Below are 13,749 nucleotides of genomic sequence, written 5' to 3'. Positions count from 1 at the left end.
CACCCTGTCTACTGTGGAAGGATGTGGAGGGACAACCGAAAGCTCACCCCAAGCCTTTCCTTCTGCAGGTGACAGCCAGTGTGATGAGGCCACCTGCAACAATGGCGGCACCTGCTATGATGAAGGCGATGCCTTTAAGTGCATGTGTCCTGGAGGCTGGGAAGGAGCAACCTGTAACATAGGTAGCTTTCCTGCCCCTGCCCCCACCCCCCACCATGGGATTCGCAGTGGTCTCGGCCACGGAGCTCGTCTGCTCCCGACTCCCTGGAGCTCGTGATTCTTCTCCTGGGCCTGGTTCTTGCGCCTCCAAACCATGAGTCCTCACCGAAGGTGGTCTTGTCTGCTCTTGTCTTGCAGCCCGGAACAGTAGCTGCCTGCCCAGCCCCTGCCATAACGGGGGCACCTGTGTGGTCAATGGGGAGTCCTTCACGTGTGTCTGCAAGGAAGGCTGGGAAGGGCCCATCTGCACTCAGAGTGAGTGCTCCTCCCCCTTAGCTCTCCCAGGGCTGCTGCAGCCCCTGCTAGCCCCTCGGGGAGGGACTCTGAATTGAGACCAGAAACTGAGCTGTTTGATGGTGTTTGCCTCGGCATCACCTGGGTCTGCTCTAATGACTTGATGGGCCGCAGCCCTGACCTGGGCATGAGAAAGTGTGGAGAGATAAGTGGAGCCAGATGGAGCCTCGGTTCCCAGCTCTGGTTCCGAACCCCAGCAGCCAGTCTCCTGCCCTTCTCATACCCCCTCCCTGCGTCCCTGCCACAGCCTCTTCCTGTGCTCATGAGTCCCACGCCAGGGAAACAAAGTGCAGCCGCAAGCCTGGTTCCAATTTACTGGAGCGTCCTATGGATTCTGCTGCCGCTCGCTGCGATTTATCATTTGAGTGTGACCGGACACAAGTGGGCTTGTTGCTGAGGGCTGAGACTGGCGCGGGTTAAGTGTTGGGTTGCCAACTGCCAAGTCAGCAGTTTAAAGCCAATCAGCTGCTCCACAGAGAAAGATGGAGACTGGCTGCTCCCAGAAAGAAACCTATAGCTACCCTCTGTCCTAAGGGTCACTGAAGAGGCAGCGTGGGGTGGGTGAGGTCTGATACGCCCGGTCCCTCCCTGTTGAAGGCCTCATTAATCCATTTTTCTTTGGTTCTCTTTTCCCCCAGATACCAACGACTGCAGTCCTCACCCCTGGTAAGGATGCCCGCACTTTTCAGACTGGCTAGCCCGGGAATCACTGGGGAGCTGGTTTCAAATGCAGGTTCTCATTCAGTAGCTTTGGCTGGGGCTTCTCAAAACCCTGCATATCTAAAACGCTCCCAGATGATGCAGATTCTGTAGAGGGTGGGGAGCGCTTTGTTTGGCCGAGCAGTGCCTTCTTTTCAGCGGTGACTTGCAACCTTGATAGCACTCTTGAACCATCTGGGGAACTTTTAAAAGTCCCAGGGCCTGAGCTGCTACCTGGAACTATAGAATCAGGGTCTCTAATTCTGGGATGGCCCAGGACAGCCCCATCAGATATGTGCTGGGCTGCTAACGACAAGGTCAGCCAAGGGTCGCACCTGCCAGCCCCTTCGTGGGAGAAAGATGAGGCTATGACTGCTCTTGTAAAGGTTGCCATACAAGCCCCCCAGGCCAAGGCAGGAGGAGTGAGGGTGAGAGCCACCTCGGATGGTCAGTGGTGCTGTGGGCACTCGAGATGCTTGACGGCTCGAATTGGGAGGTGGGTAGCTAACACGGATCTTTGCTTTCTGCTCAGTTACAACAGTGGGACGTGCGTGGATGGAGACAACTGGTACCGCTGTGAATGTGCCCCAGGTTTCGCCGGGCCTGACTGCAGAATAAGTAAGGAAGGCTTGCTCTCTCTCCCCACGCCCCCCCCCCTTCCGTTTGAGACCTTTTTCATCCTTAAAAGCAATTAAGGCCACAGTTTCCTTTTAAGTAGTGCTGAGAGAGCTGCTAATCTCCTGCCTCCAGCTGGGATTAAGATGCCCCTTTGCAGGCTCCTCCCAGGTACCTGGTGATGGTGGAGTGGCTGGCTCTGCACTCCTGGGTCTTTGGTTGTGGAACTGACGATTCATCCACACGCATCCTCACGGGGCATGTGAGCATTGCCCATGACTAACAGGAAATCGATGGCAGGCAGGCATTTGCCACAGGTACACTGGTCTGGGGCAGGGCTAACTTGCCCAGAAGGGGACCAGGCTGTCTTTCCAGGACTGGGTGGAGACAGGTTTTATCAGGTCCCGGAAACCTGATTAAAACCAAAGGGGGCTATAGAGATGGGCAGTACAGTTCAAATTTATAGCTTTGTTCTTTATTTTCAATATTTTTCTTTTTCCCTGTCTCTCTTCTACAAAAAGCCATAGAGTGGTGCTATGAGGGAGGTTTCAGTGTTTTGTGGAAAGATTGAATTAAAAGATAATGGGAATTTTCCAGGAACTTTTTGAAACCCCCTCATATTATTTGATTGTTGTTGTGGGTTTTTTTTTTTGTTTTTGTGTTTTGCGGAGGATGGGGGATATGCACACATACTTGCCCCTAACTTGTTTGGACTTTTCCTGGTGTGGGAAATCTCCAAGTCTGGGCTCTACTGGATGTCTGCACTAGATGTGGGTAGGTTGGATTTGGCTCATGTTTCTAACTCGGGTTGGCACTGTAGAACCTGGGGCTGAATCCCGGTGCACACTAGTTTTATTGAAGCATGCCGCCCTCGCTCACATCCATCTACGGCGGCAGGCATCCGTGCTTGGAGGACAGAGTTGAAGAGGTGTGACGAACACCCACCGGCCCACAAACCCCAAGATACTATCTGGGCCTTTGCAGAAAGACTTGATGGGCTTTTGCTCAAAATTGCACTGTCAGAAAAATGAGCTGAATTAAAACTGGCCGCCTGTCCAAGGCAGTGGGATGGCCGTGATCCTGGTGGAGGGGGTGAGCAGAGTGGAGACTTTATTGAGAGGTTGATATCGCTGTTTGGTTGCCGGTTGGTTCCGTGAGTTCATGGAGCTTATACTTAAAACTTGTAAGCTTTTCTGTACGTGTATGTCAGTGATTAAAAAATGTTTTTATATAGAGATATATATATATATATATATGCTAACAAACATTAGTGCCTCCCCTTGGAACCTGAACTTGAACTCCATTTCCCCCAGACATCAATGAATGCCAATCCTCCCCTTGCGCCTTCGGGGCCACCTGTGTGGATGAGATCAATGGCTACCGGTGTGTTTGTCCACCAGGCCACGGCGGGGCCGAGTGCCAGGAAGGTAAGTGGCGGGGGCCTAGCTGCCCCTGGGCCTCCATGGTGAACAGACCTTGCAGTGGGGACCTTTCACCAATGGGTGCTGTGCTCGGAGAGGGGACAGTTTAGCAGCAGCCAGGGCTTGAGATGAGAGTCTCCTCAGGATGAACGCAACCCGCTGCCATTGAGCTGATTCTGACTCGGAGCCTCCCCGTGCCTTTGACTTCCCAAGACTTGTAAGTCTCTAGGAGCAGACGGGCCTCCTCGTTCTCCTACAGAACAAGCGCGTGACCTTGTGGTTAGCAGTTCAATGTGTAACCCACTGCCACCAGGGCTTTTTCTCCTAAAGACAAAAACCCCATACCAAACTTGCTGTCATTGAGTCGGCTCTGACTCACAGCAATCTGAGTTACGCAGTCAGTTGCTAACCAACAAGAGCAGTGCGACCAGCCACCCCATGGGAGAAAGATAAGGCGCTCTGCTTCTGTAAGGCTTTCCAGCTTTGGAAATTGAAGGGGCCGTTCTGTTATGTCTGTGGCGGTACTGTGATCCCTTAAGTCAGGGTGGCTGTTGACCGGCCTCTTGTTTTCAGTCAGCGATTGTTGCCATCATGCTGTGTAACAAACATCCCCAAACCCAGTGGCTTACAATACACATTTATTTTTAATTGGGTGGGTCGAGTTATTTAGTGGAAAAGCCTGGGTAGTGCAGACAGGGAATGGCACTTGGCTTTTAACTGGAAGGTTGGGGGTTCAGATCCACCCAGAGGTACCCTGGAAGAAAAGGCCCTGGTGATCGATTGCTGAAGCATCAGCCATTGGAAACCCACTGGAGCACAGTGCTACTCTGGCCCACGGGGCTGCCCCTCATGAGTCAGGATGGCTGGATGGCAGCTGGCTCTTCTTTAGAGTGATTGTGCTTTGGGTTGTGTTCAGGGTTGTTCTAAGTGCCTCCACCTCTTTCCAGGACCAGTGTCTGTATCTGAGGCATGTTCTTCTATTGGCACATGGAAAATGTGCAGGAGGCCAAATTCAACTGTGAAAACCCCAGTTGAAGTCTCTGGCATAGGTCATCTGCTAACATTGCAGTGGCCAAAGCAAGCCATGTGGTCAAACATAAATCAGCAGGGAGGAGATGGTGCTGCCCACCTGGGAGAGAAAGTATGTTGTCACATGGCCTAGGGCACAGGTGCCACCATCTCCTAACAGGGAGGGAGTGAAGAGGCGAGGACAGCGATTGGCTCTGCCGAAAAGGAAACTCCTGGCATTCACACAACTCCACCCATTAGTTTCCAGGAGACCTTGCGTCACCATGGGGAGCTTGATACCAGACGGGGCCAAGTGGGACGACGACTGCAATACCTGCCAGTGCCTGAATGGAAGGATCGCCTGCTCGAAGGTGAGGTGTGCCAGGGCTGCCCAGGCCTCCAGGGGTTAAGGATTGCTGGTGGTGCTTTTTCTAAGCCCTGTTTGTCTGTCTGTCCTCAGGTCTGGTGTGGCCCTCGGCCATGCCTGCTGCACAAAGGGCACAGCGAGTGCCCTGGTGGGCAGAGCTGCATCCCCATCCTGGACGACCAGTGTTTTGTGCGTCCCTGCACTGGTGTCGGGGAATGCCGGTCATCCGGCCTCCAGCCAGTGAAGACCAAGTGCACCTTTGACTCTTATTACCAGGATAACTGTGCAAACATCACCTTCACCTTCAACAAGGAGATGATGTCACCGGTATGGAACTGTCTTCTCTAATTTTCGGAAGGGTAGGCGCATGTGTGTACATTTTGAAGCGGGTGTCACAAGCAAGGAGCTTGTTCCCACCCCTGTCTCCTCTGAAAGCAGGGCTTGCATTTAGCCTAATTTCAAGGGAAACATTGAGCTTTGGGTGTGGTGGTGTTTGCAATATTCTTACGTGCGTGGACTTCTAAAATTTGTTTTAGGGTCTTACCACTGAACACATTTGCAGTGAATTACGGAATCTGAATATTTTGAAGAATGTTTCTGCTGAATATTCAATCTACATAGCTTGTGAGCCTTCCCCCTCAGCCAGCAATGAAATTCATGTGGCCATTGTAAGTATAAAACCTGTCCACCCAATGTACAATCACGGGTGGGGTGGGGGGGCTGCTCAGCAACTTAGCTAGTCTCAAAGTTGAGCAGATAGCTTAAAGAGCCTTAAAAATCGGCAGAATTAAAACAAATGAGCCTTGGGCCCACATAGTGTCGAGACATCTTGAGTAAAGGGTACTGGGCAGTTGGCCTGCTGACCCTCAAGCCCCCTGGCTCTCTCCTTTCCAGTCTGCTGAGGACATACGGGATGATGGAAACCCTATCAAAGATATCACGGACAAAATCATAGATCTCGTTAGTAAACGTGATGGGAACAGCTCGCTGATTGCTGCTGTCGCAGAAGTGAGAGTGCAGAGGCGCCCCGCGAAGAACAAAACAGGTGCGTGTCACGAAGTGAGCATGGACGCATGGACGGGGCCCTTTTCTGGGATGACTCTCTCAAGCCTATCTTACCACACGGTTGAGGTCGAGAACTCTGCTGCCAAGTCCTCCTTCAGGGGGAGCCCTCCACGTAATGGGTGAGAAAATCCTAGACCAGCCAGTTTGACCAAGATTATAGGGCTGATGGGGGCTAGAGGTGACCTCTCTCTCTTCCTCCCAATAACCTTTTGGTCATCCTGGGAGCAGGCTGCCCTGCGGGAACTGTACTGCTTCTCAGTCCATCCTGAAGCCACAGGGCCGAGTGCGACAGTGCCTTGAGCTGGAGACCACCTGAGGCCAGAGAGCCTTTGGCATCAGGGGACAGCCACTGGTCTCTCAGCCCCGCAGGGCTTTCCGACTCCCCTGGTGACTCTCTTGCCTCCTGCTATACAAGTCAGGTGAGACGCTGGGCGTCTAGTCTAACCGTGAGTCACTTGCATCAGGATTCTGGTAACTCTGGAATTCCGATCTTCTCATGCGCGCCCTGACTCGTCAGCCGCCCCTTGTCGCACCCAGACACTGCTCTTCCCACACGGAATCAGGGTGTAGGAGCCACTGCTCCACTCGGCCTCTCCAGGGAGCAGAGTCAAGGTCTCCAAGGACCCCAAACCAGCCATTGCTTATCAAGCTGTGAATTGACAACATGTGGTTGTGAAAAGGGACTTGTCCCCAAGGTGCCCCTTTTGGGGACTAAGGACAGGGCAACCACTGTCGGTATGCTTTTGATCCTGTGGTGTGTTTCGGGTTTGTTGTTTTCATTTGGCGAGTTCATTGGTTTCGTGCCTGCCTTACAGATTTCCTGGTTCCCTTGCTGAGCTCCATCTTAACCGTAGCGTGGGTCTGTTGCTTGCTGACGGCCTTCTACTGGTGTGTGCGGAAGCGACGGAAGCCGAGCAGCCACACTCACTCGGCCTCGGAGGACAACACCACCAACAACGTACGCGAGCAGCTGAACCAGATCAAGAACCCCATTGAGAAGCACGGGGCCAACACAGTGCCCGGCAAGGATTACGAGAACAAGAACTCCAAGATGTCCAAGATAAGGACACACAATTCGGAAGTGGAAGAGGACGACATGGACAAGCACCAGCAGAGAGCCCGGTTTGCCAAGCAGCCGGCGTACACCCTGGTAGACAGAGAGGAGAAGCCCCCCAACAGCACACCGACAAAGCACCCAAACTGGACAAACAAACAGGACAACAGGGACCTGGAGAGTGCCCAAAGCTTGAACCGGATGGAGTACATCGTATAGCAGACAAACGGTGCTGCCGCCTCGCGGACGCCACCCTTCGGTAGTGTGGAAAGGCACTCGGGCTTATAGTTCTTGAAGCGGTGGTGTCACGTTTGAGTCTGAGGCTGTTGTTCGGACTTGGAACCCTGTGTTAATTTAAGTTCTGACAAGCTGGCTCACACTGGCAGCAAGGGTAGTTTTATCTGTGGCTGGCTGGAAATCCCAAGTGTGCTGCATTTCACATCTATGCAATCCAGTCCCCGGGCCCGCGTGCAGGCTCCCCTGCAGCCGACTTTTGCGCCAGGGCCTGGGCCGCCCGGAGACGTCTCGCCCATAGTCCTTGAGCTGCACTTCTGCCAGGGGTCCTGATGGTGACGCGGTCCTCGGAGAATAGTTTTTATTTATATTTATTGACTCTTGAGTTGTTTTTGTATATTGGTTTTATGATGACGTACAAGTAGTTCTGTATTTGAAAGTGCCTTGCAGCTCAGAACCACAGCAACTATCACAAATGAGTTTATTATTTATTTTTTTTATTGTATTTTTTTTTTTTTTTGGTGGGGGTGGGGGGACTTTGATGTCAGCAGTTGCTGGTAAAATGAAGAATTTAAAGAGGAAAAATGTGTCAAAAGTAGAATTTTTTGTATAGTTATGTAAATAATTCTTTTTTATTAATCACTGTGTATATTTGATTTATTAACTTAATAATCGAGAGCCTTAAAACATCATTCCTTTTTATTTATATGGACGTGTTTAGAGTTGAAGGTTTTTGATAGTGTTGTAAGCTTCTAGCTTTTTTTAATTTGAACTTTTTTTCTTATTACATGTTGCCTATAAGCCAAAATTTAAGGTGTTTGGAAAAGTTTATTTTTAAAACAATAGGATGGCTTCTGTGCCTGAATACTGATGGTTTTTTTCAATTATTTGTACGACGTCAGATGTTTAAAACACCTTCTATAGCATCACTTTAAAGACACGTTTTAAGGACTGACTGAGGCAGTTTGAGAATTAGTCTAGAGAGGTTGTTTTGCTTTGTTTTTCTGCTTTGGACTCGAACAGAGGCAGGCAGGTGAGCTGCTGCAGCACGAGGGACACAGGTGAACGATGACTTAATGTAGCCAAAATGTGAATGGTTGAATATCATTAAAAATATCAACTGATAAATTCCGTGACTTTGGAAGCACACCAATCTTATGTTGTAAATTCTGATTTCTTTTCACCATTCGTATGTAATGCTGAACCACCTGTAGATTTGATTTATTTTTGTTGTTATCTACCGCATTTAGGGAGTATTCTAATAAGCTAGTTGAATACTTGAACCGTAAAATGTCCAGTAAGATCACTGTTTAGATTGGCCATAGATTACACTGCCCGCCTTACGTGAGGAAATCGAAGTGCTATTATGATGTTTAAGATCAAAAAGGCTTATAAAACAGAGTAATCTCTTTGGTTCCCCGTTGAGACCATGAAGATAACTTTGTATTGTCCTATTAGTGTTAAATGAACAGAAAAATGCATCTCTGATGTGTTGTTCCTGGCAATAAATTTTGAAAAATATTTATTAAATTTTTTGTATGAAAACAAGGAATAGTGTGGATTCCTGAGCTGCAGCAGTTGTGCTTGGCTGTGCCTTTGCCACGTCGCTGGTCATCGAGGGGTGATGGGTGAGGGCTTCACAAGGGGACTTAAGGAATCACTGAAAGGCCTTTTATGCCACAAAATGCATTTGAAGTTCTCAGAAATGGGGTGGCGGGGCAGAGAGTCCTGACCCCAGGGGGCCTAGCTCCCCTTGTTTAGCTGTTCTGTAACACTTAAAAAGGGGTTATTCAGCAGCAAGTGTGAATACGGCTTGAATAAACACAACTGGATTAATGGTTTGTAGCATAGCAGAGAATTGTTCCAGCGCCCTCGGAGAAAATGCCCACCACACTTAAACAGGGCTCGCAGGAGTTGGGCACTGGGCTTGGGGATGACGTGAATGAGGCTTTACCTGGATTGATCCTTATGTGCAGGCCATGCCCTCGCAGCTTGCGTGCATGCTGAGGTCCCCAGGGTTCACTGTTCCTCGCTCTACAGAGGGTAGGCCCATGCTGCTGGTGTTGGGACCCATCTGCTCATCACCTTGTTCCCAGGGAGGCAGGGAAGTGTGTGGAAGGTCCCCACATGGTGGCCACGGGTGCTGGGTGTCTGGCTGCCTGTGAGGTCCCAGAGTCGGGCACTGAGGGAAGGGCAGGAGAGTTGTGATTCTTACTGGCTGGGTGTTTGAAGAATCTCTGGGCCCAGCCCCGCCAAGAAGGGTTGTGTGGGTAGCTTTGTCTCTGGCCCATCTACAGTGAAGGCTGAGTTGTGTGTGACAAGTGCCTGAATGGTTTCCAGCTGCTGCAGAAAGGGGTCACCTGCTGGTTCCCTGCTGCTGGTTAGGAAGCCAGAGCCTGAGTCTCCTCTTCAGCATCCGGGCCTGTCCGCCCACCTCTGGTTTCCATGGCAAATGCTTCATCAGCAAACTTGGAATGGGGAGGATAAGCTGACAGGTGTGTCTTGGAAAACGATTTTTCCCTTTTTGTACCAGCCTAGGAATTGTGTTCTCTGATAGGCGTTTTGTAAGCAAGGCTTTCAGGTTTTGAATCTCCCTCTATCCCTGGGCATGAGCCAACCAGGGAGTCAGTTCGTGACAGCCTTGAGGGGCCAACAATGGTCTCTGGCTTGTTGCAGCGGCTGCCCAGAGGCCCTGGGCCGTGGTAAGCCTGAGTTCCCGTGACATCTCCCTGCCCTCGTGGAATGCAGTACTTTCTCTGGTCTCTGCTGGTGCACACAGGGTGGGGTCAGCGTGGCAATGGCTTCTTCTGGGGCAGATCCAACCCGTCGGGACAGTCTGAGTTCAAATGCTGCCCTCAAGCAGCACCTAGCTCCCGTGATTTGTAAACTTGGCTTGTGCAGGACCCCAGAATCTGAGTAGCTGCCAAAAGGGGGAAAAAAGTTTATTTAACGAACCTCTGTGATGCTTATTCCAGGAGGGAAGTGATCTTGAGATTCAAATGTGTTGACTTACCAGACCACCTGCCTGGGACCTTTTGGGCAGTGCGAACATAAAGACCAGGCTCATCTGGGCCAGGCTTCCCGGACAGTAACTGCAAAGGGTGGCTCCTCTCTGTCTCCCGAGAGAAGGAAGCAGGCAGTGTAGTCCTGGCTGTCATCCGAGAGAGGTAAAGGGCTTCGTGCCTTCACTCTCCTTCCCCACGAATGTTCTGGGCTCTAAAGGGACCGCAGACAAAATAAAGAAAACATGGCTCAGACCAGAATCTTGCCTGCTATTTTAGGGTGGGTAGTGAGATTCTAATCTGCCTTGAGGTTTTAGATTTAGATGATGTAGACTCGGGGTGGGGTGGGGGGGGCGCGTTGTATCATCTTCATTGACTAAAAGCCAAGTGGGTCTGAGGTAGAAGAGGTCGTTGGAGATGGAGTAATGATTGGAAGTAGAACTTGCAAGAAAGGTTCTCTTAAGTGTAGATCCCCCCAGGCCCAACCCAAGAGCCACCAGACAGACCAGATCTGCCAGATCCTGGCCTGGGAATCCCCATTTCAACCCCACCTCTCCACCAGCCTGCTTCAGTACACGGACATTTGTGAACAACCCTGCTAACGTACTGAAGGATAAGCTCTTCATTAATTACAGTGTTTTCCCTCCCTATTAAACTGAATTAAGTAGCCTCGAAGCCAGTTTGTTGCTCAATGGCCACCTGACATCATTTTTTAAAGAAAATAATTACACTGCCCTGTAAGCAGGTTGCGGTCAACACGTTTCGTATTTATTAGTTGATCGGAGGGTCAGATGAGTCAAAATTACATAGTAATTTTTCTGAGCAGAGAACCTGTGGATGGGTTTTCCCACCTTCCTAAGCAGCCGGACACCTGTCTGTCTAAAAGTGGGCAGTTGCGTAGCTGAAGACCAGCCAGCCTTTAAAGATCAAAGAAAGGCCTACTACAAACTGAGATTCTAATAACAGCTTGAAACGGAGGCCAAGCCGTGCCCCGTCATTTCCGATTTGACTGCGGATCTTTTTCTTCCTTCTACTGGGAATGAGAAACCGTTCCGAGGTCCCTGCTCTGGGAAGGCGTGCAAGCAGACGGGAGATGGGCACCCTCCTCCTGCTAATGTGTATTTATACTTTGTAGACTCTGATTCATCCAAGCCTGGGGACAGAAATCTGTTTCCTGAGGTTCTGTTTTTAAATAGATAGTTTGCAAAAACAACAATTATTTTTCTTAACATTTTCCCCCCACCCCACAAGCAGCTAAACATCCTGGCTCCAGCTATGTCAGCTTCCAGCAATGCCAACAACCAGCCTGGCACACTGAGGGAGAAGGTGCCCTGAGGCAGTTCTTCACCAGCCTGGCCCCAGAAGTCTTAAAAGCCCAGTTTAGAAACCATTAGGGCAATCTTGTTGCATCACTTTAAATCCATGCAATGTTTCTTGATCCAGTGAAAAGAGCGCATTTCCCTTTAGGGGCAGTTGCCGTGCAGGGGTGGTCCCAAGAAAGGGAAGAGCACGTGGTGGCGGGCCGGTCCCACTGCCCGGCAGCCGAGGGCTCAGGATGCCTGTGTGGCACCTTCAGAAATGTGTCAAGAGCGTGGCTCCTGGCTGTGGACAGTCGACGGGATACCCAGGGTACTTTTGCAGGCTGGCACAACCTTCCTGGCATAGAGTGTGTTTCTTTCATGTCCAACGCAGCTTTTACAAGTCTCAAATTATGTATCATTATCCCGGAGTCCAGTATTAACCTGTGATAGACACGTCGGGGAAAATTAACTTGGAGAGGCAAGGCTCTTAAACCCAGTAAGAACCTTGAACAGGGACTTGCCCGCAGCAGAGCACCGGGTGTTGAATTCGCCGGACAACAGCCAGCAGATGCCGGCAGTGCAAGTGGCAGCTTTGTTTGAAAGAGACGCTCTCCCTCCCCGCAGGGCTGGAGGGCTCCTCCGTGATCCCTGAGGAAAACACAAGTTTGCAGCTGGCTGCCTAATGACTACTCAGGCGACCCAACGGCATGCCCCTCTGGCGTGCACCCGGGAGGGGAGAGCTGCTTTATTTCATCCTTGCTGAGAAATGTGTGGTTGAAAAGCCTTCATCTCAGACTCGTGGGATGATCAAGTAATCGGAGGCCTTGCGGATCAAAGTTCCCAACCCTCATTCCTTGCCCAGGAAGAGAAACTGAGGTCTAGGGGGTGGGGGCGGCAAGGTTCCGGACTTGCCCGAGGCTATACAGAGGCAGCAACAGTCTGGCCCTGGCATTGAGACTCCTGCTTTCCGAGCTGAATGTGCTTTCTCTTGGGGGAACTGGTGAGGTTACACCTGGGATCCTGGGCCTGGCGTGGTGTTCAGAGGTGAAGCACTGGAACATTAGCATGTCTGCCCTGAACACGGGGAGGCGGTGGGGTCTGTGCAGAGGGAGGACAGGGTTGCTGATTGGGCTTTGCTTTCTTTCCAGTTTTGCCTAGAAAGTGGCCTTTTTATACATCCAGGAGCAAGTGATGTTCTCCAAACCAAAGGCCGACTAAGCCCTTTGTCGGCTGTTCCTTTGTTCTCGGTGGTTTCAGATTTCCTTTTTAGCGGTGCCTTCACAGAGTCCTAAAGCAAATGGAATGAAAAGAGGTTCAGAAAGGAAACCCGTGGGCCTCTGCACCCTTACTCTCCCCTGCACGTGTGCCCACAGCGTGCACCCTGGAAGCCCTTGCTTTTGCGCTCTCCGTGGCCAAGACGTGCTCGGGCCTTGCCCACGGTCCCCAGCCACTTCTGCTGCCCCTGGCAAGTTACATCCAGGTTCTGCCTGAAAACTGCACTGCTTCGATGTGATGAAGCTCACCGCTTCTGTGTGGCCGGGCCAGCATTGACTTATCTGGGAGTCCCTGGCACTGCCTGTGGGCAACTTTGCTCCCTGTACCCAGCACCCCAAAAGGGTAACTCCTCCGTGCCCTCCCCAGCCGGCACCAATGGATTAGAAACATCCCACAAGTCATCTTTAACCTGTTCATCATGTCAGGGCAGGTCAGAATTAAATCTTATGCAATCGTTTCCTATGGGGTGGGGCAGCCATGTGGAATTACTAGGGGGTCATCTGGCAGGAGCCAGAAATGTAAAGCCTGCAAGTGCAGGACCCTAACAGTCGGACGCCCTCAGGGGACTCTGGCTTTACAGTGAGGGCTTTGAGGAGTCGTTTTGGAAAGAATTCAAGGCATCAAGCAGAAAGGAACAGCGTAAATATGAAATAAGATATGCCCCAAACACTGCCATTGAGTTGATTCCACCCCCCATAGCAGCCCTATAGAGGTCTGCCAAGGCTGTGCATCTTTAAGGGAGGAGATGCCTCAACGTTCTCCCTCGGAGCTGTAGGTAGGTTGGAACTGCTGAGTTTGTAGTTACAACACACACACACACACACTCTCTCTCTCTTCCCCACCAGAGCTCCTTAAAAGCAGAGAGTTTGCACAAGAGGAAGGGAAACGTGTCTCCGAGGCCAAGGGAAGGCCCACTCAGACCTCCGACTTAGACTTCCTCTCGGAGCCTCCGACTGCTCGGTCAGGGATGACAAGCAACATTACAATAGACCCGATTTTCAAAACACAAGCGAACTTCACCTTTGTCGTATCTAGGCGTCTGTCTCAGTTCCATCTTGGCTGCAGCACAATTAGCAAGAGTCGGAACGTTTCCCCCAGAATGTTCTCCTTCACACCCGGTCTCATCGGCCAGTAGTCTGTCACTTTCAGCTTCTCCGTGCACAGAGGAAGGCCTTTTGCAGAGGCGCCTGCATTC

At 51.0% G+C, this 13,749-nt stretch overlaps 1 protein-coding gene across 1 annotated transcript in view; it reads left to right on the top strand.

Moving 5' to 3' along the window:
• Positions 1–8,524, top strand: part of JAG1 (jagged canonical Notch ligand 1) — a 40,685-nt gene extending 32,161 nt beyond the window's left edge. The window contains exons 17-26 of the mRNA XM_004697829.3: positions 69–182; positions 358–474; positions 1,152–1,179; positions 1,745–1,830; positions 3,141–3,254; positions 4,518–4,627; positions 4,717–4,950; positions 5,160–5,291; positions 5,518–5,668; positions 6,504–8,524. Of these exons, the coding sequence (XP_004697886.2) occupies positions 69–182; positions 358–474; positions 1,152–1,179; positions 1,745–1,830; positions 3,141–3,254; positions 4,518–4,627; positions 4,717–4,950; positions 5,160–5,291; positions 5,518–5,668; positions 6,504–6,961 (1,544 nt within the window). The 3' untranslated portion in view covers positions 6,962–8,524. The remainder of the gene's footprint in view (positions 1–68; positions 183–357; positions 475–1,151; positions 1,180–1,744; positions 1,831–3,140; positions 3,255–4,517; positions 4,628–4,716; positions 4,951–5,159; positions 5,292–5,517; positions 5,669–6,503) is intronic.
• The last annotated feature ends 5,225 nt before the right edge of the window (positions 8,525–13,749 follow it).

The sequence above is a fragment of the Echinops telfairi genome, unplaced genomic scaffold (genome assembly GCF_000313985.2).
Source record: "Echinops telfairi isolate 266 unplaced genomic scaffold, ASM31398v2 ScPeMD7_5592;HRSCAF=6446, whole genome shotgun sequence".
Lineage (NCBI taxonomy): Eukaryota > Metazoa > Chordata > Mammalia > Afrosoricida > Tenrecidae > Echinops > Echinops telfairi.
This window is presented reverse-complemented; position numbering and strand designations above follow the sequence as displayed.